The sequence below is a fragment of the Lycium ferocissimum genome, chromosome 8, assembly GCF_029784015.1.
Source record: "Lycium ferocissimum isolate CSIRO_LF1 chromosome 8, AGI_CSIRO_Lferr_CH_V1, whole genome shotgun sequence".
Taxonomy (NCBI): Eukaryota; Viridiplantae; Streptophyta; class Magnoliopsida; order Solanales; family Solanaceae; genus Lycium; species Lycium ferocissimum.
Window position 1 is genome coordinate 8,726,811 of NC_081349.1, and position 27,908 is coordinate 8,754,718.

At 33.6% G+C, this 27,908-nt stretch overlaps 3 protein-coding genes across 4 annotated transcripts; 2 read left to right on the top strand and 1 right to left on the bottom strand.

Annotated features, from left to right (window-relative positions):
• The first annotated feature begins 3,283 nt into the window (after positions 1-3,283).
• Positions 3,284-4,600, top strand: LOC132066594 (uncharacterized). The gene is made up of 2 exons (XM_059459877.1): positions 3,284-3,414; positions 4,212-4,600. Exons 1-2 carry the CDS (start codon positions 3,357-3,359, stop codon positions 4,451-4,453), a joined length of 300 nt encoding a protein of 99 aa, XP_059315860.1. The 5' UTR covers positions 3,284-3,356; the 3' UTR covers positions 4,454-4,600.
• Positions 4,601-5,372: 772 nt separating this feature from the next.
• LOC132066595 (uncharacterized) lies at positions 5,373-7,498 on the top strand. Its single transcript, XM_059459878.1, has 2 exons — positions 5,373-6,047; positions 7,185-7,498. The coding sequence occupies exons 1-2, from the start codon at positions 5,814-5,816 to the stop codon at positions 7,269-7,271; spliced, it is 321 nt and encodes a 106-aa protein (XP_059315861.1). The 5' UTR covers positions 5,373-5,813; the 3' UTR covers positions 7,272-7,498.
• An 8,539-nt stretch (positions 7,499-16,037) lies between these two features.
• On the bottom strand, positions 16,038-22,507 carry LOC132067172 (uncharacterized). Of its 2 annotated transcripts, none has more exons than XM_059460321.1 (6): positions 22,243-22,507; positions 21,152-21,504; positions 18,871-19,467; positions 17,737-18,028; positions 16,398-17,190; positions 16,038-16,290 (listed from the first exon to the last, which is right to left on the bottom strand). In XM_059460321.1, the coding sequence occupies exons 1-5, from the start codon at positions 22,472-22,474 to the stop codon at positions 16,412-16,414; spliced, it is 2,253 nt and encodes a 750-aa protein (XP_059316304.1). In that variant the 5' UTR covers positions 22,475-22,507; the 3' UTR covers positions 16,038-16,290; positions 16,398-16,411. The 2 variants fall into 2 exon arrangements, with proteins under 2 accessions (XP_059316304.1, XP_059316305.1); XM_059460322.1 differs by having other exon boundaries at positions 16,381-17,190.
• Positions 22,508-27,908: the final 5,401 nt, after the last annotated feature.

The following is a 27,908-nucleotide window of genomic DNA, read 5'->3' on the forward strand; positions in this document are numbered from 1 at the left end:
CATAATCTAAATTTAGTACTTTGTGATATTGCTAATTCTTGCACAAAAGTCATATCATTGTTTGGAGTGGTACAACGCATATATACACTATTTTCTTCGTCCACTAAACGATGGAAAGTCTTAAAAGATAGTGTGCCCAGCCTAACTCTTAAATCATTATCACAAACACGATGGGAAAGTCATATTGAAAGTATTAAAGCCATAAGATTTCAAACTCCACAAATAAGAGATGCTTTACTTAAATTAGTAGAAGTTAGTAAGGATTCAAAAACTAAAAGTGAAGCTAATTGTTTAGCAACATATAAACTTGAAAATTTTGAGTTTTTATTGGGAATGACTATTTGGCATGATATATTGTTTGCGGTTAATTCAGTCAGCAAATCTTTACGATCAAAAGATAAGCATATTGATGTTGCCATAGATCAACTAAAAGGTTTGATTTCTTTTTTACAAAAATATAGAGAGAAAGGATTTGTAACTGCTATGGTTTCTGCTAAAGAAATTGCATCTGAAATGAATATAGAACCTGAATTTCGTAGTAAACGTGTAATTTATAGAAAGAAACAATTTGATGAGAATGTTGATAAAAAAATCAGAATGTCTCTTGAGGAATCTTTTAGAGTTGATTTCTGTTTAAACATAGTAGACGAAGCCCTTTCTTCACTTCAAAATAGATTTGAACAATTTGTAGCTTATGAAAATATTTTTGATTTTCTATTTAGTGGTAAAAAATTGAGATCATTAGATGATGAGAATTTAAAAAGACATTGCCTTAACGTTGAATGTTCTTTAAAATATAATAGTCACTATGATATTGATGGTTTAGATTTATTTTCTAAATTAAAAGTGTTAAGGGAGATACTACAAGTAGATGATAATACTTTAATTGATATATATACTCAATCAGATAAAAAGACTTGATTCTTTTCCAAATGCGTATATTGCCTATAGAATATTGTTAACAGTTCCTGTAACAGTTGCCTCAGCGGAAAGAAGTTTTTCAAAACTAAAATTGATAAAATCTTACTTAAGATCTTTAACAGCCCAGGCCACCGCTTGTAGAAATTGTCCGCTTTGGGGCCTTTTGTCCCTCACAGTTTTAAAACGCGTCTACAAGGGAGAGGTATCCAAGCACTTATAAAGCACTCTTCGTTCTCCTCCCCAACCGATATGGGATTCGCCTAAACTGATGTGGGATTCGCCTAAGGCAAGCCTTACACTCACCCCTCTTTGAGACTTAGCGTCCTCGCTGAGGTTTGCCCCACCACCGGGTTTGCCCCAACACCGGCCCGGCACCGGCTCTGATACCAACTGTAACAGCCCAGGCCACCGCTTGTAGAAATTGTTCGCTTTGGAGCCTTCGCCCCTCACGGTTTTAAAACGCGTCTACAAGGGAGAGGTATCCAAGCACTTATAAAGCACTCTTCGTTCTCCTCCCCAACCGATGTGGGATTCGCCTAAACCGATGTGGGATTTGCCTAAGGCAAGCCTTACACTATATATTATATAACTTTTTCTTTAAATATAAATATTAAGGCCTCTCATTGAATTTTGGCTTTAGGCCCCTAATCGTGTTGAGCCGCCCCTACTCAAGTATGACCTTTTTATTGAGTTTTCTACCTGAACTATTAGGTGTGAGAGTTTCCTACCTAAACTATCAAAACTAGTTTGCAAAACACACCTCAACTATCAGTTGTTCACTTTTTCTACCTGAACTATCACCAACTAGTTTGCAAAACACTCCTTTGTTCACTTTTAATGAGGTGTGTTTTGCAAACTAGTTGGTGATAGTTCAGGTAGGAAAAGTAAACAACTGATAGTTGAGGTGTGTTTGCAAACTAGTTGTGAAAGTTTAGGTAGAAAATTCTCACACCTGATAGTTCATGTAGGAAACTCAAAAAAATGTGATATGTGTTTTTGATCCTTAACTCTTAGAATATGGACATAAGTTACGCCGAGTAGCCACATAGACGCTTGTACTTTGCTCTAACGGTCACAAATAGTTTTCCCGAGTAGGGAGTTGAGGACATAATCCCCAATCGACACCAAAGGCCAAAACAATTATTTTTAACCATTACAATCACCAACCGTTATATAATTTTTAAAAAAAAATATTTTGTTGATATAATATTAGATTAATTTAGTATTTTATATTAATTAGTATTTAAATAAGGATAAATTTCATACATTCAGATGTTGAAAAAAGAAACGATCTTAATGCTACATCTTAATATTCACATGTGTATTCTGATTCAAACGTCCTAATCTTAATAAAAACAAATGATGGCTGAATATTGTAGAAATCCTTTTTTGCTTATTTAAATACTTGATTCTATTGTGTATAGTTACTTTCTTATCAAGTGTGGTATGAATACTTCCATCTCTGAATTTGTTCTTTCACTCCAAGAGTCCAGATTTATTTTCGCAAAAGTATATTCTCCAAACTGTTAAATGCTCTTATATCCTCAATCTTGACAAAACTATTATGACTTTAAATGTTAATTGTCATTTTGATCTAGAGTTAATGCTCTAAAGAAAAATAATTATCATTAAATTAAATTCATCAATAATTTAATTTATTGGTTAGCATCAGTAATTTTAACGCGGGGAACTAAAGTTAAGGGGAGTTTTGATATATATGGAGGAGTGCAATTACGAATTTGTAGTGAAATGATATTGTTATTATGGTAAAAATAAATCAATGGAAATTTTGAATTATTTTCCATAATAGGGAGCATCATAATTAATTACGTGGTCCCTGTGCCCATATTTAATTAGACTTAGACTTATTCCTTGGTAGAGAAAAAAATAAACTCGTTTTTGGTCTAGGTTTTGGACAGAAAAAACGTGACTATATATAATGCTCTTTATAACCTAAAAAAAGACAAGTTTTGAATAATACTTGCCCACCTAAGTATTTAAAGAGTTCGGCTATTAATTTGAGATAGCTACAGAGAAGACTGCAAAACGGAGTTTCACCTGCTGAAAGATATTTGTTTACGCTTCGAGAGATATTTATCGAATTAAATTCTAGCATGTTTGTGTGTTCTAGCATATTCTTTTGTGTTGTCTATTATTCATGTAAGCAGGATGTTTTTGGAACGCTTCCGTTGTGCATATTTTCCAACAATAATAAGTGCAAATGTTAATTAATTATCTTTTCCAACTTCCAAAGAAGTTGACTAAATAATGTTGCTCTACCACATCTTCTAGATTTAAAAATTTATTGAGTGCATTACACTTGCAAGTTGGTATACCATCTATGACGACCTATATATACCAGGACTTGTGTTGTGAATTCATGTACAAAATAAAAAGACTATCATTCAGATTTGAGTATATTAGCTGTATAGAAGATGATGAAGAAGGAATCAACCATTGTGTTCACTGTTATTTGTGTGTACATTTTGCTAGGTTAGGTTTCTCTCTTTCCCCTCCTCTCTTTTCTCTCTTCTTACAGAGTATGCCAGTAACTTTTTTTCTTTATACACATTTACATAGGGGATATGCGTGGGTACATATACACACACATGTTATATATGGAAAAGGACCAAATTTATTTCAAACATTTGCGATTTATCTTACATTTTGTCATATGTTTATTTATCGGCCACAAGATTCCACATCGTTATCTTGTCTCAAATATATTTGTTTCCACTAACGATTCTTTTCCATCGTAGAAGATTGGGTCTAATTAATTCGATTAATAGCGGAAATCACTAAAGGGTATTTTTGGACATTTATTAATTATTCAAGGGTATACTTAGTTCTTTTTAATTGCTCAGGAACATGCATCAAATTATTAGGAGGACATGTAAGAAACAATTTGATAGTTGAGGCCTTTCGGGTAAATTTGGATCTCATTAATTGACTACATGACTCCACCGAGGCAAATTTCAGAGCCAAGTTACCTGATATAATTATGTCATGTTTAAGATCATAAATTCTTAAAAACTTCATTTTTTTTTCTTAATAAACTTTGTGCCAAGCTAAATTATGACATACAAAGTGAAACAAAGGGAATACATATTTTTCTTTTTCTATTTATTTGAAGTTTACAAGATCGATTAAGATCACACCGTTGTTTATAGATGGTATAATTCTATATAAATATAGTAGTAGTAACTATTGAAAAAAAATATACAAGTTTAATTTCTATGTATTGTCAATGAATTTACTTTAATTATTGATATTTACATTTCTTTTCATAGGATCACCATCATGCATGGTGTTTGGAAATATTCAAGAGTGCCAAACTGCAAGAGATTGTGATCCTGCATCTTGCGATGGAATTATGGTTTGTCCTGATGGAATTTGTGTGTGTGAAAAGGGAACAAGGAGGAAAGATTCTTGCAAGAAAGACAGTGATTGTAAAACCAAATGTCCACCTAAATGTATAGCAAATTGTTTATCTGGAATTTGCTTTTGTACTGAATGTGAGAGCCAAAATTAAGACATGTTTGAGGTATAAGAGAACATTTTATCTTATTATAATGAAAGCTTAATTAGTCTGCCAAATCATGCTTTCACCTCCTTCATCTCAATTCATGCGGGTGCGAATATACAGAGGCTGATTTAAAATTTAAAGTTTATGAGTTTCTACAGTAATCCGGATTTTATGATATAATAATAAGCGGCTTCACAATCAAATAGTTATAAGATTTTTAGTAGATTTATTATATATATATATATATATATATATATACAAGGTTTGAGAAAAAACTATTGGGTTCCGTAAACCCATAGAATACCGTCTGGATCTGCCACTCCAAACATACAGTATTGATTACGGGCTCACATGAATCTAGAACTTGAGAACGTATAGTATTAACTTGAGATCGCTATGAAATGCATAAACTTTAAATTTTGAATATGCCGCTCATTCATGTTGCCAATCTTAATTAGTATGCTAAAGGGGTCAATGCACGTCAATATTCGTGCAATCTAGCACAATGCTTAAGATTTTGGAGAGTATTTTAAATAACATAACAAACTACAGAATTTTATTACTAGTAATATGCGTTTGATAAATGTAATTCTTATTTAAGCAATTAATAACAATAAATGCAGATGTTAATTACTTTGCTTTTCCACCTTCCAAGGAAGGTTGACTAAATTGGATTAATCATATCTTCTAGATTTAGATATTTGTAGAAGTATCAAAGTGTAAAGTGATAGAACAAGAAGGACCAAAGTGTAAACTCTGGAAGTTATATTAACTAACTTCCTGATCAGTCAGTTAAAGTTAGTTAGAAGCTTAGTTGTTAATTAGTTAGCTAAGAAATGATTAGTGAATTAATTCTATGTACATATACTATTGTATATCACAATATACACAGATTATTGAATACAAATGAACGAATAATTCTCTCTCTAAAAACAGTTACTTCTTCTTCTTCACTTCTCTACTCTAACCTTCATGATTTCTTAGCTATCTTCTTTGATTCTGTTTGTTAATCTTCATGGTATCAGAGCGGGCTCGTATAATTTCGCATTCAAATTCTTGACAAGAAACAGTCAAAAAAATCAAAAACTCTGAGTTAACAGAAATGGCAATCAAAGCAGCTGTCAATGGTGTTAATGCAAACAATGGTGATCCAAGCAATGTGAACATTAGTAATGGATCAGAACCTGCACAGAACACTCAGAACTCTAGCAGTGTTCAAGGGGATGGAATTTATTACAATCATTCTCTATTCTTGAATCCATAAGATGTAAGTGGAATCCAAATATTGACATTTCAATTGACTGGAATCGAAAATTTCTCAATCTAGTATAATTCAACGAAAATTGCCCTTCTTGGAAGAAATAAGATGGGACTAGTTGATGGTTCTTGTAGCAAAGATAAGTTTCCAGATTCTATGGGAAATCACTGGGAAAGAGCGAATGCAATTGTGCTATCTTGGGTGATGAATTCAATCTCAAAGGGCTTGTTAAGAGGAGTCATGTATGCTACAACTGCCAAGGCCATATGTTTGAAAGGTTCAAGAAGGTGGATGGTTCAAGGACGTTCAACGTTCATAAAGAAATTTCAACTATGGTTCAAGGTGCAAGTTCTGTTTCTACATATTTTTCAAGACTTAAGGATTTATGGGAAGAATTTGAAGCCTTAGTGCTAACACCTAGTTGTAACTGTGAAAAATCTAGAGAATTTGTTGTTCATCTTCAAAAACTAAAACTGTTTCAATTCTTGTTAGGGTTGAATGAGTCCTACAATTAGGTTAGAAGTCATATCTTGATGACGTATCCAATGCCCTCTATAAACAAAGCTTATGCCATGATTCTAAGTGATGAAAGTCAAAAAATCTATTGCTGCTAATACTGGTGTGTTAGGTTCTCATCCTAGTCCTAGTTCAGTCGGTAATATAGATATTGCTATGTACTCAAGGAATAATGGTTCATACAATAGTCAAAACTCATATCATGGATAGCCTTCATACAATGGACAGGCTCAAAAATTCAAGAAAAACTATAATCTTCAGTGTGAGGTTGCAAACTAAAAGGACACATGAAAGAAACTTGCTATAAAGTGGTTTGTTATCCACAGTCAAGGAAAAGGCTGTTCAGTGAAATTCAAGAAAATGATCATAATGGTCATAATGGTCATAATTTGGGGCAATATACACAGTTTTCAAACTCCAACACTGGGTCTACAGCATATAGTGTGATAGATGGGAGTGATATGTCAAAAAGTCAAGGAAATGCTGATATTTAATCTCAAAGTTAAGTGGTGAATAACAATCAAGTTAGTTAGAACCATGGTGCACCATCAGGAGGAGCATATCCCTTCATAAAGGATCAATATGAACAGATTATAAGCTTGCTTAAGGGAAACAACACTAATGCAGCTTTCTCTGCTGCAGTAGCATCAGGTAAGAACCCTTTGTGTGCTTTAAGTACTGCATTGTTAGCTTCTAAAAGTTGGGAAGAATGAATAATTGACACAGGTGCAACTAACCATATGGTTTCAGACTTAAAACTGTTAAATAAGCAGTCTATTACTCAGCCTAGCAAACCAGAAGAAGTGTGTTTCACATATTAGTTCAAGTAATTTGTCAGATAGAATTACAATAAGCAATGTGTTTCACAATGCTCAGTTTAAGTTTAATCTGATGTCAGTTTCAAAAATAACTAGAGAGTTTGGCTGCTCAATCAATTTCTTTCTTGGCTTTTGTCTGTTTCAGGATCTTTGGAATGGACAGGTGAAGGAGATTGGTAAAGAGAAAAATGGATTATACATATTGGTCAACCAAGCATTTAGATTCAACTGAAGAATAACATTAACTACTACAGCAACGGACAAAGCTGAGGATTTAGAGTCTACTGCTAATATGAAACTGTGGCATAAAAGATTTGGCCATGTATCATCTAGAGTTCTGAATAAAATGTTGAATGTTTCATTAGATAAAATTGTCAAACTATTCAAGAATGTACTGTTTGCCCTTGTGCAAAACAGACTAGACAATCTTTTCCTATTAGTAGTATAAAAACTTCTGCATGTTTTGAATTGATTCACATGGATGTTTGGCACCCCTATAAGACTGCTACATATGATTGAAACAAATATTTCTTAACTCTTGTTAATGATTTTTTCTAGAATGACTTAGATTTTTCTACTTAAACTCAAATATGATGTGTGTGTGTAGCTATTCAACAGTTTCTTATATATGTAAAAACTCATTTTGAAAAAACAGTTAAAGCTTTTAGATTAGATAACAGAGCTGAATTTGTAAACTCAGTCTGTGATAAATTGTTCAAGTCTATGGGAATTATACATCAAACTAGTTGTGCTTATACACCTCAACAAAATGGTGTTGCTGAAAGAAAACACAAACACATTCTAGAGGTGACTAGAGCATTTAGATTTCAAGGTCATATACCAATAAAATTTTGGGGCCTGTGTGTGCAAACTGCAGTTTACTTGATCAATAAGATGCCTAGCACTGTTATTAAACATCAGACTCCTTATGAAATACTGTATAATAGAAAATCACTACTTACTCATTTAAGAGTCATTGGTGTGTCTTTGCTATGCTAAAATTGTAAATGAGCATGATAAATTGAAAACTAGATCCAGAATTTCTGTGCATATGGGCTATTCTGCTACAAAAAAGGGTTATGTTCTATATGATATTCATGAAAAACTGATATTTGTTAGCAGAGATGTTGAATTTATGGAGGACACTTTTCCTTTCATGTCTCAAAAGAATACAGATGCTGAACCTGTTTTTTTTTCAGAAGGAAATTTTGAATATCTTATGACTGATCAGACATCAGACTACACCTCTACTATTCACTCTCAAATCCAACTACTGAACAAAACTCTAATCCCATCATTGAAAGAGCAAACTACATTGTCTGAAACTACTACTTCTACTAATCTAAATGATATACAACAACCAATGGAAAATAGACAAGTCACACAACCTCCTCCTCCAAGACCTACAGAGAGACAAATACAACCTATCAATACTACAATCCAACCTAAAAGAAGATCTGGGAGAGGTAAAAAAAGCTTCCTGTATGGATGAAAGATTTTGTAAATCCTTATGCTATCAACAAATATTTATCTTATGACAGGTTTTCTCCAAAGTATCAAGCATACATAGCATCAGTCTCAAGTGAAACTGAACCTTCTACTTACAAAAAAGTTGTCAAAGATCCAAGATAGGTAGAGGCTATGTCGACTGAAATAGAAGCCTTGGAGAATAACAATACTTGGAAAATTTTCACTTTACCATGAGGTAAAACTCCTATAGGGTGTAAATGGGTGTACATAATTAAGTATAAAGCAAATGACGATATTAAGAGGTTCAAAGCAAGACTTGTAGCTAAAAGATACAGTCAAAAGGAAGGTATTGACTATCATGAAACATTCAGTCCTGTTGTAAAAATGAAAACTGTTAGAACTGTACTTGCACTCTCAGCTATGAAAAACTGGCACATTCATCAAATGGATGTGTTTCATGCATTCTTACAAGGTGATCTTTTTGATGAAATATACATGGACTTTCCACAAGGATTCAAGAGCCAGGGGGGACAAGAGAGTGCGTAGACTTATTAAATCCTTGTATGGATTAAAATAAGCTCCTAGACAATGGAATGTCAAACTGACATAAGCACTGATAAAAGCAAAGTTTCAGCAAAGTCAATATACCCACTCACTTTTCACCAAGAAATCAGAAGAAGGCATCACTGTAGTACTTGTGTATGTGGATGATATGCTTATAACATGAAGCAGCTTGAAGTTGATCAAGGACACTAAAGAAACACTGCAGAAAGCCTTCAAAATAAAGGACCTAAGTGAATTGAAATATTTTCTGGGAATTGAATTTGCTAGATCAAAAGAAGGAATTCTAATGCATCAAAGAAAATATGCATTAGAACTCATCTTTGAAACTGGAGTATCAGCAGAAAATCCTTCTTCAACACCTATAGACACTACCATAAAGTTGACTACTAAACAATATGATGATCATCTGAAGCAATCACTCAGTGAAGAAGACTCAACGATCAGTCAAGAAAATCCACTTGCTGATCAAGAATCTTATCAGAAATTGATAGACAAACTACTTTACCTTACTATAACCAGACCAGATGCAGCTTTTAGTGTACAAACACTAAGTCAATTCCTACAAAGTCCTAAACAATCTCACATGGAGGCTGCAGTAAGAATTGTAAAGTATCTAAAGAAGGAACCTGGTCAAGGTGTACTATTATCTAGCAAAAGTGAGAAAACCATGACTGCATATTGTGATGCAGATTGGGCATCATGTCCTATATCAAGGAAGTCTGTTACTGGTTACTTCATCAAACTAGGAGACTCATTGATAACTTGGAAATCAAAGAAACAAACAACAGTGTCCAAAAGCAGTGTTGAAGGTGAGTACAGAAGCATTGCAACAACTATATCAGAATTGATTTGGCTACTTGGTCTTGTGAAGGAACTTGGAATTCAGATTAACAATCCAGTTGAGATCCTAAGTGACAGCAAAGTTGTAATTCAAATTGCAGCCAACCTAGTCTATCATGAAAGAACTAAACACATTGAGATAAATTGTCATTTTATTAGAGCAAAGATTCTATAGGGGATGGTGTCAACAAAGTATATGCCAACTCATGAACAACCTGCTGCAGATATGTTAACCAAAGGCTTTACAAGAGTTCAACATGATTTTCTTTGTTCCAAGCAAGGTCTGTTAAATATCTTTCAAGTATCCTATACCTAGTTTGAGGGGGAGTGTAGAAGTATCAAAGTGTAAAATGATAGAACAAGAAGGATCAAACTATAAATTCTGAAAGTTATATTAACTAACTTCCTAATCAGTTAGTTAGAAGCTTAATTGCTAATTAGTTAGCTAAGAAATGATTAGTGAATTAATTCTATGTATATATACTGTTGTATATCACGATATACACAGATTATTGAATACAAATGAATGAATAATCTTTCTCTAAAAGCAGTTACTTCTTCTCCTTTACTTCTTTACTCGAAACTTCATGATTTCTTAGCTTTCTTCTTCGATTCTGTGTGTTAATCTTCAATATTGATTGAGTACATTCAATTGGTAAGTTGTTACACCATCTATATATACCAGGACCAGTGTTGTGAAATGTGAATCCATGTACAAAACAAAAATACGAGAATAGAAATTTGAGATACAGTAGTTGTATTTGATAGACTATGTAATAGTATAAATATTGTAAATATTCCCTTCCTTATGTATTGTAATCAGGTCCTGTAATTTAGGCTAGTATCATTCTAATTAGGGATACCTACTTTGTATATAATAACTTTGATACATCAATACAAGGCACGGATTGATTTCCTACATGGTATCGACTAGGTTTCCTTCCCAAACCCTAGCCGTCCACTCTCTCTTTCTCTTTCAACCCTAACCCTAGCCGTCCCCTTCCTCCTTCCTCTTCTCCCTCCCATGGCTGACAACAAAAATTTCCATTCTGCTTTAACCGTCACGAATGTGAAATCCTTAATCCCAATCACTCTAGACATGGAAACCGGCCATTATCACGAATGGGCAACCCTATTCAAAGTCCTAGCCCGCGTTCACTCCGTACTCGAGCACATCATACCACCCACTGACACCGCTGAACTCACCGCGTATGACGCAACAAAGGCGGCTAACCTTCCGCTCTGGAAACGCCTAGATGCGGTGGTCCTTCAATGGATATACGCCACCGTCTCCCATGATATTCTTACCTCTATTCTCGTGGCGGATGATGTTGCCGAGAAGGCTTGGAATCGAGTTGCTCAACTTTTCCAAGATAACAAACACTCACGGGCGGCGTACCTTGAAACTGAATTCACCACCACAAAAATGGCCGACTTCGGCTCGCTATGGCCTATTACAATAGGCTCAAGTCTCTCGGATCAGCTTGCCAACGTCGGGTCGCCGTTGTCCGATCAACGTCCGGTCTTGCGACTTCTCGCCGACTCTGGGAGACGTATGCACACTTTGTCACCACCATTCAACGAAAGATGTCTTGCCTTCTTTCTCGAAGTGTGCTCCGGACTCAAGCTTTGAAGATGCGGCTGCCAAGGAACGTGCCCGCGATTCCAACCCTGCGGCTCTACTTGTTGATAATGACACTCCCTCTCCACCACCTGGCGGTCACAATAATTCCGCTAACCGACGTGATAATAATCGTGGCAGGAATTCTAACCGGAACAAGGGCAAAAATAACAACAACAACGCCAACCGCGGGAAGCAAGGCCGCGGCAGCAGCGGACTGCCCAGTGGTGGCCAGTGGCCGACGGGACAGCCACCAGCAGGAATCAACCATTGTGTTCACTATAATTTGTGTGTTCATTTTGTTAGGTTAGGTCTTCTTTTTTCCTCCCCTTCTCTCTCTATCTTTTACATTCTCATTAATTTCTCTTTTCCTTTAGTATATACCGGTAAAAAAAAAAAAAAACTTTATCCCCATGCGCACGCATATATATACATATCATAACATTACTTTGCTTTCATAGGTTCACCATCATGTATGGTGTTGGGCAAAAATCAAGATAGTGTCAAACTGCAAAAGATTGTAATTCTGCATCTTGTATACATGGAAGCATATCTTGTGATGAAGGAATTTGTGTGTGTGAAGAGGGAATAATTACGAGGAAAGCTTCTTGCAAGCAAGACAATGATTGTAAAAAACAATGTCCTCCTAAATCATGTAGAGAAGATTGTATCTCTCGAATTTGCGTTTGTACTAGATGTGAGAGCCAAAATTAAGACATGTTTGAAGTATACGAGAATATTTTTTCTTATTAAAATGAAAGCTTAGTTTGCCAAATCAATGCGTTCACTTCCTTTACCTCAATTCATGCAGGGATGGTTCGATAGTGTTGGTTACGGGCGCATGTGAAATTAAGAATTCCACTAATTATATAGTTAATTTGTCCGCGCTTTGCGCGTTCCTGATAAAAATAATGTACTTATGATATGATCTTGTCATAAATTCATTTGGATAGCAGAAATATACAATTTTATATATATGCATATAAATGAATTTACTTTAATTATTGAAGAAAACAAACATAATAAAACTTTTCAATTTGCTATTTATTTGAATTTTACAAACTCGTCTCAAAGCACAAGATATCGATAAGTTAAACATCATAACATTTTTTGATAAACATAGTAGCTAGTAACATGAAAAAATCTACCATGTTTAATTTCCACATATATCTTCAATGAATTTAACTATTGATCTCTTATGGTTTCATATACAGGTTCACCTTCATGTATGGTGCTGGGACAAGGAAATTTGAAGTGTCAAAGTGTTATAGATTGTTTTACCTTATTTTGCAAACGTGAACATCTAGTTTGTATATGCAACGATTCGCCAAACTACATAGCAAGAGATAGTATTTTTAAGGACAGACGTCGTAGGTCCTTGCAAACAGGATGATGATTGTAGAAAGATATGTGGTCCTGAATGATCAGTAATAAGTTGTATTGATGGAGTTTGCTTTTGTAAGAACCAAAATTAAGACATGATGTATTAGGTGCAAGAGAACATTTTATCTTATTATTTGAGTAAATTAAATAACACTAAGAAATAGTAATGTTATCATTCTTCTTCGTCTAGGTTGTCCCTCCATTCGCCTCCTCAATACACTGTTATTAATGTATTTTAATCTGTGAGAAAATCGTCAAGTGCCCCCTCAACGTTTAGTCGGTTTAATTATGACGCACCCAACCTTTGCGGGCGACCTATTACCCCCCTGAATAATTTTAAAGTTAATTAATTTCACCCTAGATGGTGAGATAGCACAGAGAGTATAGTTCCCTCTGTCATCTTTGATAGATGAAAGAGTGAGAAGCAAATAAAATATTAAAATAATACTTTTCAACATTTCTACTTTTTGTCTTTTCTTATTATTTTCCTTTTTTTCTTTATCTTTTATCCCTTTCTTCTTCTTTGTTACACACACTTCCCCTCACCGGAAGTATGCAATTTCCGGCAATTTTTTTGTTTTTTTTTTTCGTCTTTCGTTTCCCTTCCAGTTTCACAACTTCCAAACTAATTTTCATTAATCACAAATCATTTTTTAGAAAAAACAAGATGAGAATATGATATATCAAGAGACCCAATTAGTAATTTCATTCCATTACAAACTAATTCAAAACCCAAATAAAAAAAATAAAAATAAAAACTGAAAGAAGAGGTGATTTTTGAGCATTGGCCATGCTCTATAGTCCAAAAAATCAACTTCAATCTTTGATCTTTCAAAACCCAATTTTGAAAACCAAATTTCTAAACTGAATGGAAACCCAACTTTCATTCCACTACAAATTAATTCAAAATCCAATTTTGCTATGCTCAACTTCGATCTTTCAGTTTTCCCTTTGAAATGATTTTTTGGACTATAGAGCATGGCAAAATTGAAAGATCGAAGAAGTTGGAACAGTCGAAAGAGATCATTGGTGAAGATAAAGGGAAATAAAAAATCAAAAGTTGTTTAATGCTCAAGATAAATAGAAAAGTTAATTTCTTCGGCCAAGTCTTTTAATAGTGATTTTTGGTGTGGTGGATGGTGAAAGAAGATAGATTAGGAAAAGAAACAAAAAGAAGATGAAAAAAATATTAAAAATATTTAAGTGGTAAAATACACGTGTAAGCCTGTAAGGCGCGTGTATTTCACCCACATGAGGTAGATCTGGTTATAGCTTTTTAGGTGAAATTAATTTACTTTAAAATTGTTCAGGGGGGTAATAGGTCGCCCGCAAAGGTTAGGTGCGTCATAATTAAACTGACTAAATGTTGAGGGGGCATTTGACGATTTTCTCTTAATCTGTCATAAAAGATAACCGGTTTAAACATAGTTTATGTTTCTATGATTTTTTTAATATATAAAAGATAACGAGTTGAGTATTATTGCTTTTGTGAGCTGTGGCAGTTGAACTATCCATTCTGGAATTGGCTACTGCCAGAGTTTGAATTTAAAGGTGTGTCCTAACCTTTTATACCACAATGTAGATGAGGTCTCATTCGACGAGTTCTATTGGTGCCATTATTTGTTACCACATGCAAGGCCATAAATGATTAAGAGAAAGAAGGGGACGAATTGTAGATATCGAAATTTTGTGGGACTCTACAAGTTGAGCCCAATATGTGTTGGGATTTCTTGGAAACTACTCTACCCTAAACCTTAGATTAAGCCTATATAAAGGACACATTCACTTGAAGAGGCATCTCGAAAATCCCATAAACTTCCTAGGATATTCACAAAGAGATCAATGTGTGGATGGATATTTCTTGACAACCAAATACTTCAAGAAGATCCACAATATCCTTTCATGGAGATCAAATACATCCCAAGAAAGTCCACATATCTAAATCCAAATCATCCTACGTTTGAGAAACAAGGTACTAATGACCCTCGAATTACGGAGAAATATTAGGAGAAAAGAATCAAGGGAGTAAACAGATCTTGTACCCGCAATATAAATAAAATCTCTGTCTCTTCATATTTAGTTTGTGGTTGTAATTTATTTCCGCATATTAAAATTTGTTGCAAACAAATTGGCACGCCTAGTGGGACAGTTCTGCCCTTCATCTTTTCCCTCGCAAATAAAAAGCAAAATCAAATCACCGAGTGATTCCTCACCGAAGTTGCAAAATCGCAAAGATGAACACACGTGATCGGTGGCTACTCTGAAACGTGACTGGTGAAATCAACAGGCTAGATTTATGGTGCAAATTGAAGTCTATTAAAATTAGATTTCTCTGGGAATTGAGTTTGCATTAAGCTTGTGTGCAAATTAAAGTCTGTTCAAACTTGTCCTATGAGGATTTGATACCACTCTTTAATGAAAAGGGATGGATTTCAGTCCATGTCCAAAGTGGGTACAGTTAGTTTTACCAAGGCCAAAAGACACTTGGAAAATAATAATAATCCAAGGGTATCTCTTAAACTAGCAGTACTTGAGACGATTGTCATCTTTCATTATTACTTCAAGTCTCGTCTTTGAGATTTGCCACGTCTATACTTTGACAAGTCTTGAAGTAGGGGGCATTTGTAGACATCGAAATTTTGTGAGACTCTACAAGTTGAGCCCAATATGTGTTAGGGTTTCTTGGAGACTACTCTACCCCAAATACTAGATTAAGCCTATATAAAAGACACATATTCACTTGAAGAGGCATCTCGAAAATCCCATAAACTTCTTGGGATATTCACAAAGAGATTAATATGTGGACGAATATTTCTTGACAACCAAATACTTCAAGAAGATCCACAATATCCTTTCATGGAAATCAAATACATCCTAAGAAAGTCCACATATCCAAATTCAAATCATCCTACGTTCGAGGAACAAGCTACTAACGGCCCTCGAATTACGGAGAAATATTAGGCGAGAAGAATCAAGGGAGTAAATAGATCTTGTACCCGCAATATTCATAAATAAAATCTCTATTTCTTCATATTTTGTTTCTGGTTGTAATTTATTTCCGCATATTAAAATTTGTTGCAAACACGAATATTTATCAAGTTCATATAAACAATCACGAAAAACACCAAACTAATCAACATGTTATTTTTATATACCGCGGAACTTTTACATCCAAACTTAACATAATATCCTTGATCAGGGAAAACAAACAAAATTTCTAGAAATATAAGCAATATAATTGGTAGGTATTATTCAAACTATGTAAATATCTACTACTACCTAAAATAAGTTAGCGGCCTCTATAGATTCAACTGGAGGAGCATTATTCCCAATGAAAATATTTTCTCTCTAGGTCTCGGGTTGTAACCAATCCCTGAAAAAGAATTGAAAAACATGTGTCATGGCATCATAATCTAACCTCCAAATATCAAAGAAGCATGACTTAATTGATTTCATAACATACATAAGCAATTGAATTACCCTTTTTTTTCAAACTAATTCTTGCGTTCCGGACAATCCTTCTTCAAATGTCCCTTCTTTTTGCAGAAGAAGCACTTCAGATTTCCTTTACTGACACCATCATGTGTAGTCACATTATTTCCATGATTTGGTGATTTCTTTCCCTTTTGTTTACCTTTCTTTGGTCCTTTTCCTTTCTGAATTTGTGATACTAAGTGAACCGATAGCAATCCTTCTCTCTTTAATCGTTCCTCCTCTTGAACACACATTACAATGAGTTCATCCATGGTCCATTTCTCCTTATTTGTGTTATAGCTAATCTTAAATGGACCGAATTGAGAAGGAAGAGAATTGAGAACAAATTGTACCAAAAAAGACTCTGAAATGGTCATATCCATTGATTTAAGTTGTTCTGCCATATTAACCATTTCCACAATGTGCTCGCGGACACCACTAGTCCCATTATATTTCTTAGTAGTAAACATTTCCATGAGTGTACCAATTAATGGCTTATCGGAAGCCATGAATTGTCGCTCAATAGAAGCCAAGAACTCTCTTGCGCGGGTAGATTTTGGTATTGATTTGTCAATATTCTTAGCTATCTTACACTTCATGATCATGAGGCTTGCACGGTTGGAGTGTTCCCAAGTAGCATAGTCTACACTTTCTTCCAAAGGTTCATCAATTTTGAAACACAAATCTAAATCCAAACGTCCCAAAGTAATTTGTAATTGCTCCTTCCATTCACTGAAATTTGAACCATTCAACTCGGGAATGCTGGACATATGGTCTGAAAGAGAATCTGGAGTAATTGCTGGAGAAAAGAAATGTCAGAAGTCAATAATCATTGTGACAACTATGTTAAAACCTAAAACACAACTAATTCACTTTGTTTATTCTTTGGGCTAGAATATGATGTGCCATCATTAACCTAAAAGTGATAATTTTCTTTTGTTCACTTAGAGCTTATAAGTGATAAATAATATCAAAAGTGTCTTCTCGTATCTTCACCAAAATGTTAACACCTTTGGGAATTAAAAGATATTAAATTTCTTTAATATGACAAGAAAATGATTTGGTGTCTTAGTGAGGTCAAAAAGAACCTATTGATTGGGCACCTTCTAGTTGCGTTGATTTTAAGCGCACCTCAACTACCCATCAGCTTCTATTTACTGACTTCCACTCAAGACATGAAGGCCACAAAATCTTACACAAACTCTATGTAAAACAAGTTCAAGTTATTTTAATGACTATGAACATTCTAGTTCATTTGGAACCAAAATGCTCAGACAAGTCATGAGCCTAAACATTTCAAATTTTCACAAAACGAAACCAACTGAAGACAAGTAAAAATTCTCACCTTTAGATGAAGATGGCAATACAATAACATTCATAGTTGTATTGTTGGGTGGAAGTTGCAAGCTAAGAGGATAAAGCTTCCCATTCAAAGGACTCTTAGTACACACAATTATTTCCTCAAGTCCTGTTGCATCCTCCAATGTCTTTGTTAGCTCCTCAACAGTATTTCCATCAAAAGTTATGCAAAGTTCCTCCATTTCCTCATAAATTTCTCCTAATTCGTCCGCAATGTAATAAAATATAAACCTCCCATCTCCCAACTTAGGAGGCGAACTAGCAAAAAAATCTCTTGACTGCAAAAAGAAGAGAAACTGAGCACCATAACAAAATCATTGAATTCACTAGAGGTGCCAAAACATGGCGCGTAGATCAAAAACTTGGACAAGTCAAAACGGATCAAATCAACAATCGGTCACAATTCAATTGGTCTAAAATTTTAATGGATCAAAATAGGTTGAGTCAAAATGGGTCATAACTCAACGCGGCCTACATTACCAAACCTCTGTTTCTTTTCTTTCTTGTTTTTTTGGAAAAAAGACTGTGAAATCTAATATGTCTGTCAAGAAATGGGCATTCTGCTTAACTCAACCCCAAAAACTAATTCATAAGGTGAAGATTGTTGAAGACCAAATAAGGAGACAAACAATGCATCCCTCAACCAATATTGTGGGACACTTTACACACATAGGCACGCCTAGATGTGTCAACTGGAGCGTGACAACATAACACAAGCACTCAACATTGGGACACACAATAACAGGTGCCCAACTCTAACCATATGAAGAAGTGGACCTTCAATCTATCTCAATACCAAAAGCTAGTTCATGAGGTGAGAATTGTCAAAAATCATATAAGGAGACAACGGCTTATCCCTCCACCAATGTGGGACACCTAGCAGTATCTTTCTTAAATTATTAGCTTAAATTCTTTCAAACTTATACTATCTCAAATCTCCAAAGTTGACTTCGTAAGGTTGGGTTTCATTGGGTCATTTCGACTTCAATCCATTGGTCAAGTCAACAGACAAGTCATAATCCAATACGTTCAAACTTGGACAGGTTGATAAAGTAATAAACAAATGTTAATTTTATCACCTCTATAATTCACATCAAGTAAAGTTGGAAACTTTTCGTACCTCTTGTGTAGAAAAGCTGGAGGATTCCGAGGAAACAACAACTGAGGAAGAACTAGTTTCAGAAGCACATGAATCTGAAGGAAGACCCAATGGTGATGGCCTTTTAGGAACAGAGGAATCAGCCAAGACTTGAACAACATGAACATCCCAAAGTACCCAATCTTGAGTAGCTGTCTGATAAGGAATATCATGAGTAACAGTATTTTTCCATGGAAGAATTCCACCATTAGCTCTCAAAAATTGCCCATATCGAGTCCTGAGCTTCACTTGATTCCCCTCTCTAATAGGTTCCCATTCGACAGAAGAATCGAGTCGATTAGGCAGAGTTTGCATGACTTTTCTACCAGTCATACCAAGAAGAGAAGACTGATTTGAAGCAGTAAGATACTTCCCATAATAACTTTTTAAACGAATAACATTGTCAGTTTTTTCGACGAATTCAACGGTCCATTTTGCATTTTGTGAAGCCCCGTTACGATCTTGGGTTACTGATTCACCGTCTTCCATGGCTGTTAAGTACTTGAAATGGTGACTCTGTAAACGAACGGCTTTTGCTTTTTGGAAAAGCTCCATTGCTGGTCTTCTAGTTAGAGGACTCTGTCAAACAAATTAATGCAATTAAAGATCAGAGGGAACAATGTCAAACAAACTCTTTGCATTTCCAATTGGAAGTATAGCTCCCGTTTGGCCATAGATTTTGAAGTTGAAACTTGAACGTACCAGTTTATGAAGTAGTGGTTTTGGGAACTTGAAGTTGCATTTGAACATGCATTTTACTTGGGAAAAAAATTGAAATTTTGTGAATAGAAGTCCCAAAATCAAAAATTGGTCTTGAAATTTTTTTGAAGACAGATCTTTGAAGATAAATTTTTAAAATTTGATCCAATATTTATGACCAAACGCTGGTTAAGTCGCTGATAAGTATGAAGTGTTGAAAATTACTCTTGATGTATAAACTGAGTTTATAAGTAAATAATTAATATGTTCATATTTAACTATTGAAACTGATAATAAGCATTTGATATTCGAGGAAAAGTGTTTATAAGCAATTGTTTTTAAATGACTGATATGTTCTTAAAGTTATTTATAAAAATAAATATTACTAAAAGGTACTCTCTCCGTTCACTTTTATTTATCTACTTTTGATTTTGCACGCCCCTTAAAAATTAATAAATGAAGTATGTATTTTATCATAATATCCATATTAATTGGTGCATAGTCTCAATAGATTTGAAAATGAGCAATTAGTGTTAACGGTAAAACAAGAATTTTTTTTTTGTCTTGCTTTTGATATCTTTAAAGTGGACAAGTAAAAGTGAATGAAAGGAGCACATGAATACGAACAATAACCAATGATGGACATGGAAGAGAGGGAGTAAAGAATTTATTTTAGGAAGAGTACTTTGAGAATTAAAAGATGTTACAAATAACATAGTTAAAATATTAAATGTTTTTGCTCTTGCTAATGAGTAATGACTATATCATTAGTACTACTCCTTCCGTCTCATAGGTCATAAGTCAATTTAATTAATTTTTAAAGTTAAATTGGATCAGATCAACTCAATACGTTTACAATTAAAATTTAAATATTTAATAAGTATACGAAAAGTACTACAAATTGCAATTTTTCTCATGTCAATTTGACGAAAATGTTATGATCTACAATATTGGTCAAAATTTACATACATGACTCTCAAAAAGTAAAACATGAAAACTAATTTGAGACGGGTTTAGTATATGTTAGAATGTGTCATAATAAGCTAAAACCTTTTTTATTTATGGTTGACAAAATAAAATGTGGTCATGATGACAGAATTTCTTGAACTGCATGATTAGAGCATTAGGGGCATTCGTTATTGTTTTCCCCTCGTGGTAGCATTTGCTATATTGCCATGTACTATACTACTCTCTCAGAGAGAGAATTGAATTAAAAAATCAAGAGATTTGACTAAAATTCTTAAGCATTTTTCTACAGTATTTTATTGTTCTATAAACATAAATTAGTTAAAGGGTTGCTTTAATCTTCAAATTACACGCTATGATTACGTGCTTAGTCACGTGTAGTAAAATAATGGGGCTTCTAGTTAGAGGACTCTATCAAACAACAACAATTAAAGATTCAAACAAACTATACCGTTATTACAATGTGAGAATCTATTCAAACGTTGTATCCATCAAAACAATACAGGACGATACAATACAATACAAAACAATATAATATAATACTATACATTATGAAACAATATATAACAACAATTCACGCAGAAAGAAGCAATATTACCTTAGGTGAAAAACTCAAACTTGAATGCATAGACATGGGAGACCCCAAATCCAAGGTAGAAAGTTCATTGGAAACCGACGAAAAATTAGAAACCATCGTCAAATAATCCGTCAATGATTCATCTTCCGGTACATCTACAGGTTCAACACTCCACAGAATCCAATTATGAGTGGTAGCACTATAAGGACTATCATGAGTTACTCTATTGCTCCATCTTAGTGTACCTCCACTTGCACTTAAGAATTTTCCTCCATAACCCCTTAATTTAACTTGAAAACCATATCTTAGTGGTTCCCATACAATTCTCACATCCTCCATATTTTCCGGCGAAGTTTGAAGAATCTTTTTTTCTCCTGCCAAAATAGATATATATAATCAACTAATTAAAAAGTGTACTCTTTCTAATTTTATTTAGATTTTTAGATGAGTTAGTCGCACATTTCAATACATTATAAGAGCAGGCACGAGGCCATGTGCTAAAATCTCACCAATACCAAAAAGGAAAAGAATTTTCATGTGTATAACTCGTTAAGAAGAATCAGGTCTCACGTAAAGGGAAAAAGTGTAATGAATACATAGTATAAAAAAATTTACGTTAAAGAATCAGGTTAAGGGATCAGAGGGGCATAACGAGATATAATGTATAATTAGAGTTTAAGTTATATACACCATCAGTATAAGAAATTCTTCTACTACCATTGATCAAGATATGTTTACCTCTTGTAATAGATAACATATCTTATTTTCAACATTACAAATTTCACATTTTAAGGAGGCTTACATGTAAATATTCTTTGAATGATCTGATAATGAAGAGGTTCTTTACTCTACAGTGTACATAATTAAGGAATTTTAACTTATATACACCGATATCGTAAGGAAATTTTTACACCATTGGATTATCCAAAAGATATGTATAGGTATTCTTTGATAAAAAGTGAGATTTGTAATCTTAAAAATAAGACAACTTATCTCTGAGAACCAAAGTGTGTAAAAAGAATTATATATGTATGTGAATATAAGTAAACAAATAATTTAGTACTAAACAAATAATTTAGTAGTAACCAAAAATGTACACATTTAACATTTACCTTTCATGCTAAGAAGAAATGGCTCGTCGGAAGCAGTGAGGTACATGCCGGAGCTACTTCTCAGCCGTATAAGGTGGCGGTTTTCGGGGTCGGCAACTTCCACCAGCCACCGTGCATTTCTTGATAAGCCGTTTCGGCTTTGTCGGATTGTTCTTTGATCATCATCTGCTACTAAGTATTTGTTTAAATGACTTCTAAATCTTACTGCCTTGGCATCGTAGAATAGTTCCATTACTAAATTTAAATTTGGTAATAGTAATGGATTAGATAAGCAAAGGAGAGAGATCAAGTATTTATAGAAGAACAAAATATTCCTAGTGATGCCACTTACAAGTGGATAAAGATAGTTGACTGTTCTTTCTATAACTTTTGCCATTGGTTACTTAATTGTGAATAGTCAAACTTAAACATGTTACAATAGTATTTTGGTCATTTATTTATAGCCCGGTTGATCAGGCTTTTGGGAAGTCAAAGGTATTTATTTATATTTTAAAAATATGGTTTTTTAGAGAGTTAAAAAAAATAAGTGTTTAAGTACGAACATAAATTGTTTTTCAATTGAAAATTTTAATTTTTTTTTTCAACTACACTTTTAGAACTTTGGTCAAGCTACCACGGATTACTACTATAATATTGACCAAAGTAATTTTTTAATTGATTAGCCAAACACAAATTGCTAATTTGCAAAAGTATTTTTTTCGGAAAGCACTTCTATCAAAAATCACATTCCAAATAAGAAAATTTAAGTAGGCGCTTGGACATAGATTTCAAATATTTTTTACTGTATTTGAAATTTATGGAGTTGGGGTTGAAGATATAATTTTTGCAAAGAATATTTGAAATATTGTTCATGTTTGAATATTTTTTTTCCTAAAATACATGAAATATGATTTATATCCTACAATTTTCAAAATCTAGCAAAACCAGCCGACATGACTAATTTACCTAAAACAACTAATTAAATTTGCTCTAAAATAGTAATATTACATAATGGATAGTCACATAGTGTCATTGGATTAGATCTCATATACGAGCTACTATATGTTTACACTTCGTCAATTTTTAAATATTATTATAAAGATTTATTAGTATAAAAAATAAACAACACTAATAACTAGTTATTTTTTAAAATAATCTTCTCACATTGTGTGGACAATCTCTTCTCGTGAAATAACAATTTGAGATCACATATGGGGCATAAGTCTGACCCCTTAATAGTTTATACCTTCATTCTGCCAAATATGCTAGTGCATGCTTCTCAAATCCTGTGAGGACCAGCAAAAAGTAGCAAGAAGTTAACACAAACCCTCTCTAGCTAGATTCTCCACTAAAAAGTAAAAGAAAAATAACCTTTGAATGTGGAGACAAATTGTATAGAACGCATGTTAAAGAATAGCACGATAGAGGTATATCGACCATCGATCGTTTCACTGGAATATGACACTAGACTAGTCACTTGCATTTGTCGATTTTGATTAACATATATGCAGTTCGTTGAACTGAATCATGACATAATTAGGAACTAATGAATGTTACAACCCTGTGCGCTAACAACATTAAGGTTCATAAAGTAAAAGATGAGGTTGGTTCTATAAAAAAATACAAAATTTAGGGCAAAATTTAATTATTATTATTTTTTTTGAAAAAGAAATCCAACGATCAAAAGTGAGTTGGATCATTGATCGTTGGAAAACAGGTTATAAGTTGTTTACCAAATTTGAAATACAACTTCAAGATGAATTTGAAATTTTCATAGTCAAACACTGATTTTCAAATTAAATAGTAAGAAATTATTTTTAAAAAAAAGTGAATAATTTCTATGATCAAACGGGTCCTTAAATTTAGCCAAGCAGGCTAATAATTACATTGTGGTGTAATTTATTTTAAAAAACGGTATTGGTGATAAAAATCTAAAGAATATCAAACGTAGATAAAAAGTATGAATCTAAAGTTTTATGCACTTGCAACGAATGACATTCCATACAATCTTTGTATTGACATGTTTCATTCAAAAAGTACTATTCCCTTCGTCCCAAAAAGAGTGTCTTGATTTGCATTACGAAGGTCAAACTAACTAATGATCGTTGTGAATTCAGATATAGAATTTTTGTTTTAAAAAATAAATAAATTACATATTTATTTTGAAACTACATAAAAAGTAGTACAAGTCACAATAGTTAACAATTCAAAATATATAAAAAGTATTTGAAACGATATTATGATCAAAGAAAATATCCTTTGACTATTCAAATAGTAACTAACACAATCTTTTTGGGATGGAGAGAGTATCCTTTTTCTTAGATACCAATTCATGCACATGTGGTCATATTTTTATGAAATTAAAGATCATGGCTAATGCTTGAGCTCCTCAAAGGGGTGGGAAATGATGGAATATGAAAAGAAGAAGCCATGGAATAAGACTAAATTAAAATAGGAGATAGTGAAGATACAGACCTTTGAATTCATTGAAAGAACAAATTAAAATTTTCAATTGGTGGCTAATGTTGTCTGAGTCATGGTGTAGAAGGGCAAAAGATTGGTGTAATCATCCACGCCTTCGAAAAGGATGTGAGGGAAGTCTTTAGAAATAATAATAATAATAATAATAATAATAATAATAATAATAAAAAGGAGAAAGAATGTTTTACGTAATACTAACATTAATTAATAAATTAGAATATTCAATATGTACATATATGATCACTTTAGCTTCTTCTTTATTTAAAAAAAAAATTATTAGATGGTTGCTACAGATGTTTTCTAATGTATCGTATCATACTATATTGTTTTGATGAATACAACATTTTGATAGATTGTATCGTTTCCCGTCGTTTCACAATAAACTTACAATATGTCAAAAAAAAAAAAAAAGGGGGACGGGGGGGGGGGGGGGGGGGGGGGGGGGGGGAACACCGTATGGGGTAGAGTTATTATAATCTAAAGGTGGGTAAAAGATAAAATAGTATTACTATACTAAAAATAAGGACAATATGTATGTGCGCGCGCGTGCGTTTTTTTTTGGGCGGGGGGGGGGGGGTGTTTGATAACGAAGCAAAATAAATAAGTTATATAAAATGAAACTTTTCATCATTACATAATAATAAATTTAACAATACGACACAATTAAATTTGAGTAACAATCAAAGTAAATATTAAATTTAAAGTAAAAATACGATACAATACAATAGGTAACAACCATCCAAACAAGTTGTTAATAATCATCTGATATCTAGATGGTCCAATTAAAGAAGGATATTTCTCTATCAATAATTTCTTCACTTTTATAATTCAAAGTCGATTTCTTTAATTAATTGCAGTGGAGCTTTTGCTTCATTTTTCGTATTTTAAATCTTTGTATTATAGTTCAAGAATAGGGACAAAACCATCCTTATTAAAGATGATCAATTGAACATCCTCGACCCATGAAATATCAAACATTACTTTTTTAACGTATATATATTTAATCTTGAACATGCTTAATATCAGATTGAGAGGGATTGGCTAGCGGCATAGCTGGTTGGTTAAAATGACTCGAAGGATACAAGTTCGATCATCACAACTCACATTTTGCTACATTGTGTTACCTGCTTCAACAAACAAACAAAAAAATTGAAACAGTTGACCTTTTTAAATTAAAAAATTGGAAGTAATAAACAAATCCCTAAAAGTGCAAAACTCCTCTCGCCTCAAAACCTCTTAGCATTAAAAAATCTTCTTCTTTTTTTCTTTTGTTTGCCTATCACAAGAGCTGGCTTATCACAATTTTTTTTTTTTTTATAATTAAAGGTTAATAGGTGGTCCCTAGTGACTAATTTTATTAATTAATCCAATAAGAAGTATATACAAAAAGGAAAGTAAAGGGACAGAAATGAAAAAACCACGGCCCCTAAAATATTCTAGGGTTTGAAATTGTTCCCAAATTGGTACCCTTTGCATTCTTCTCGTCAGCGATTGATCTGGAGTCCAGAGTTTGCCATCGTTAGTAGCTCTGATTTGATGTTTACTACTAAAAAACTGGCAAAAACCGACGAAATTCGTCAGTTTTTTCAACAATTTTTTAAATCTTTTTTAAAAATAAAAAAAACCGACGGACAGCGTCGGTTATTTTTCGCGCAAAAAATATAATTATTTTTGATATTATTTTCTAATTCCGTCAGTTTTTTTATATATAAAAAACGGTCGGAGTCCGTCGGTTTTTATAGTGAAAAAATAGTATAAATTAAAACAATGTAAGTATTTGAACAAAGAACATGAGTGGTCTAGTGGTAGAGCCCTTTAATGCCAACATACCGGGGTTCGATTCCAAGTTGCTACATTGATTATTTTATTTTATTTTTTAAAAAAAAAAAACCGACGGAGTACATCGCTTTTTTTTGTTTTTGTTTTTATTTTTATTTTTTTGCATAACCTACAGAGTCCATCGATTTTCCGTCAATTTTAACCGACGGACTGTGTCGGTTTTGCGTTAATCAACATGACCTAAACCGATGACCCATAGTCGGTTGGTTTTTGGTCGGCTTTCACTAAAAAATCGACGCAGTCCGTTGGTTTTTTCCGTCAATTTTTGCCTTTTTTTGTAGTAGTGGTTCTTGGTAGCAGCTCCTATTGATTATGTTCCATTGCTAGCTGCACCATAAAGAAGATGTTCCTTTTACTGATTTCACCGGTAAATCTTTGTGCTCCCTCATCTTTGAACACAAACTTGTGGATTGTTGTTGTTGTTGCCACCTGATGCTTAGTGATTTGTGTTGTTGTTGTTTCTATCTGCTTCTTATTGTTTTCCAAGGCAATGTCACCAATCTTCAATTTGATAGACATGAGATTAGTTGTATCTCTTCCTCCTTTTGATTTAAACCTGTATAAGATTAATTTTTATTCATTCGATTGAGCACCAAATGATGCTAATACCACGAATCGAACATCTATTAATCCTAACTAGTTAAAACCAATTAAAGCCTGTCTGGAGTGCATGATGAAAGTATTTGTTGCCCTTGTGGTATTGTTGCTTGATTCTGAGTCTTGTGTCTATTTTGATTGTTTGTTAATTGCCTTCCATGTGATTGTTTGCTTTGCTTGCTGAGCTTGAAGTGCCACCATTAATGTTGTAACTATCTACAAATATTAACAAACAATTAGTATAACACACCTTCACATTCTCATCCCAAAGGATTTGAGTATGATAGATTCCTCTGCTCCAAACTTCTCCTAGTGTTGTCTGCTTCAACAGTTCCTGATTCTTAGATAAGGCATTTGCAACTTGTCATTGTTCACTATTCTTTTGCATTGACACCCCATCTCTTGAAAAGAATTAAAAATTACATCCCTATTATCGCAGCTAAATTAGCTAAATGGTCTGCTAATTTATTACCCGTTCTATATATATGCTCAATCACCATAGTTTTACCCTCCATAAGCTTCCGTATTTCTTTCACCATGGTAACAATTTGTCAAGATATTTCCCAAGTCCTTTGAATGATGTTTTTTTAGCAATAATGAGTCAGTTTCAATCTTGATTTTATCCACTTGATTATCTTTCAAATATCTAAGAGCTTGCAGAATGCCAGTGCTTCTGCCTCTGTGTTAGTACCCATAGGATCATTCATTTTTTTTTAGCCTGAGCTTTCCTTTTCATTACCCTCTCATTCCTTCAAAAGCCGAACTTCTCC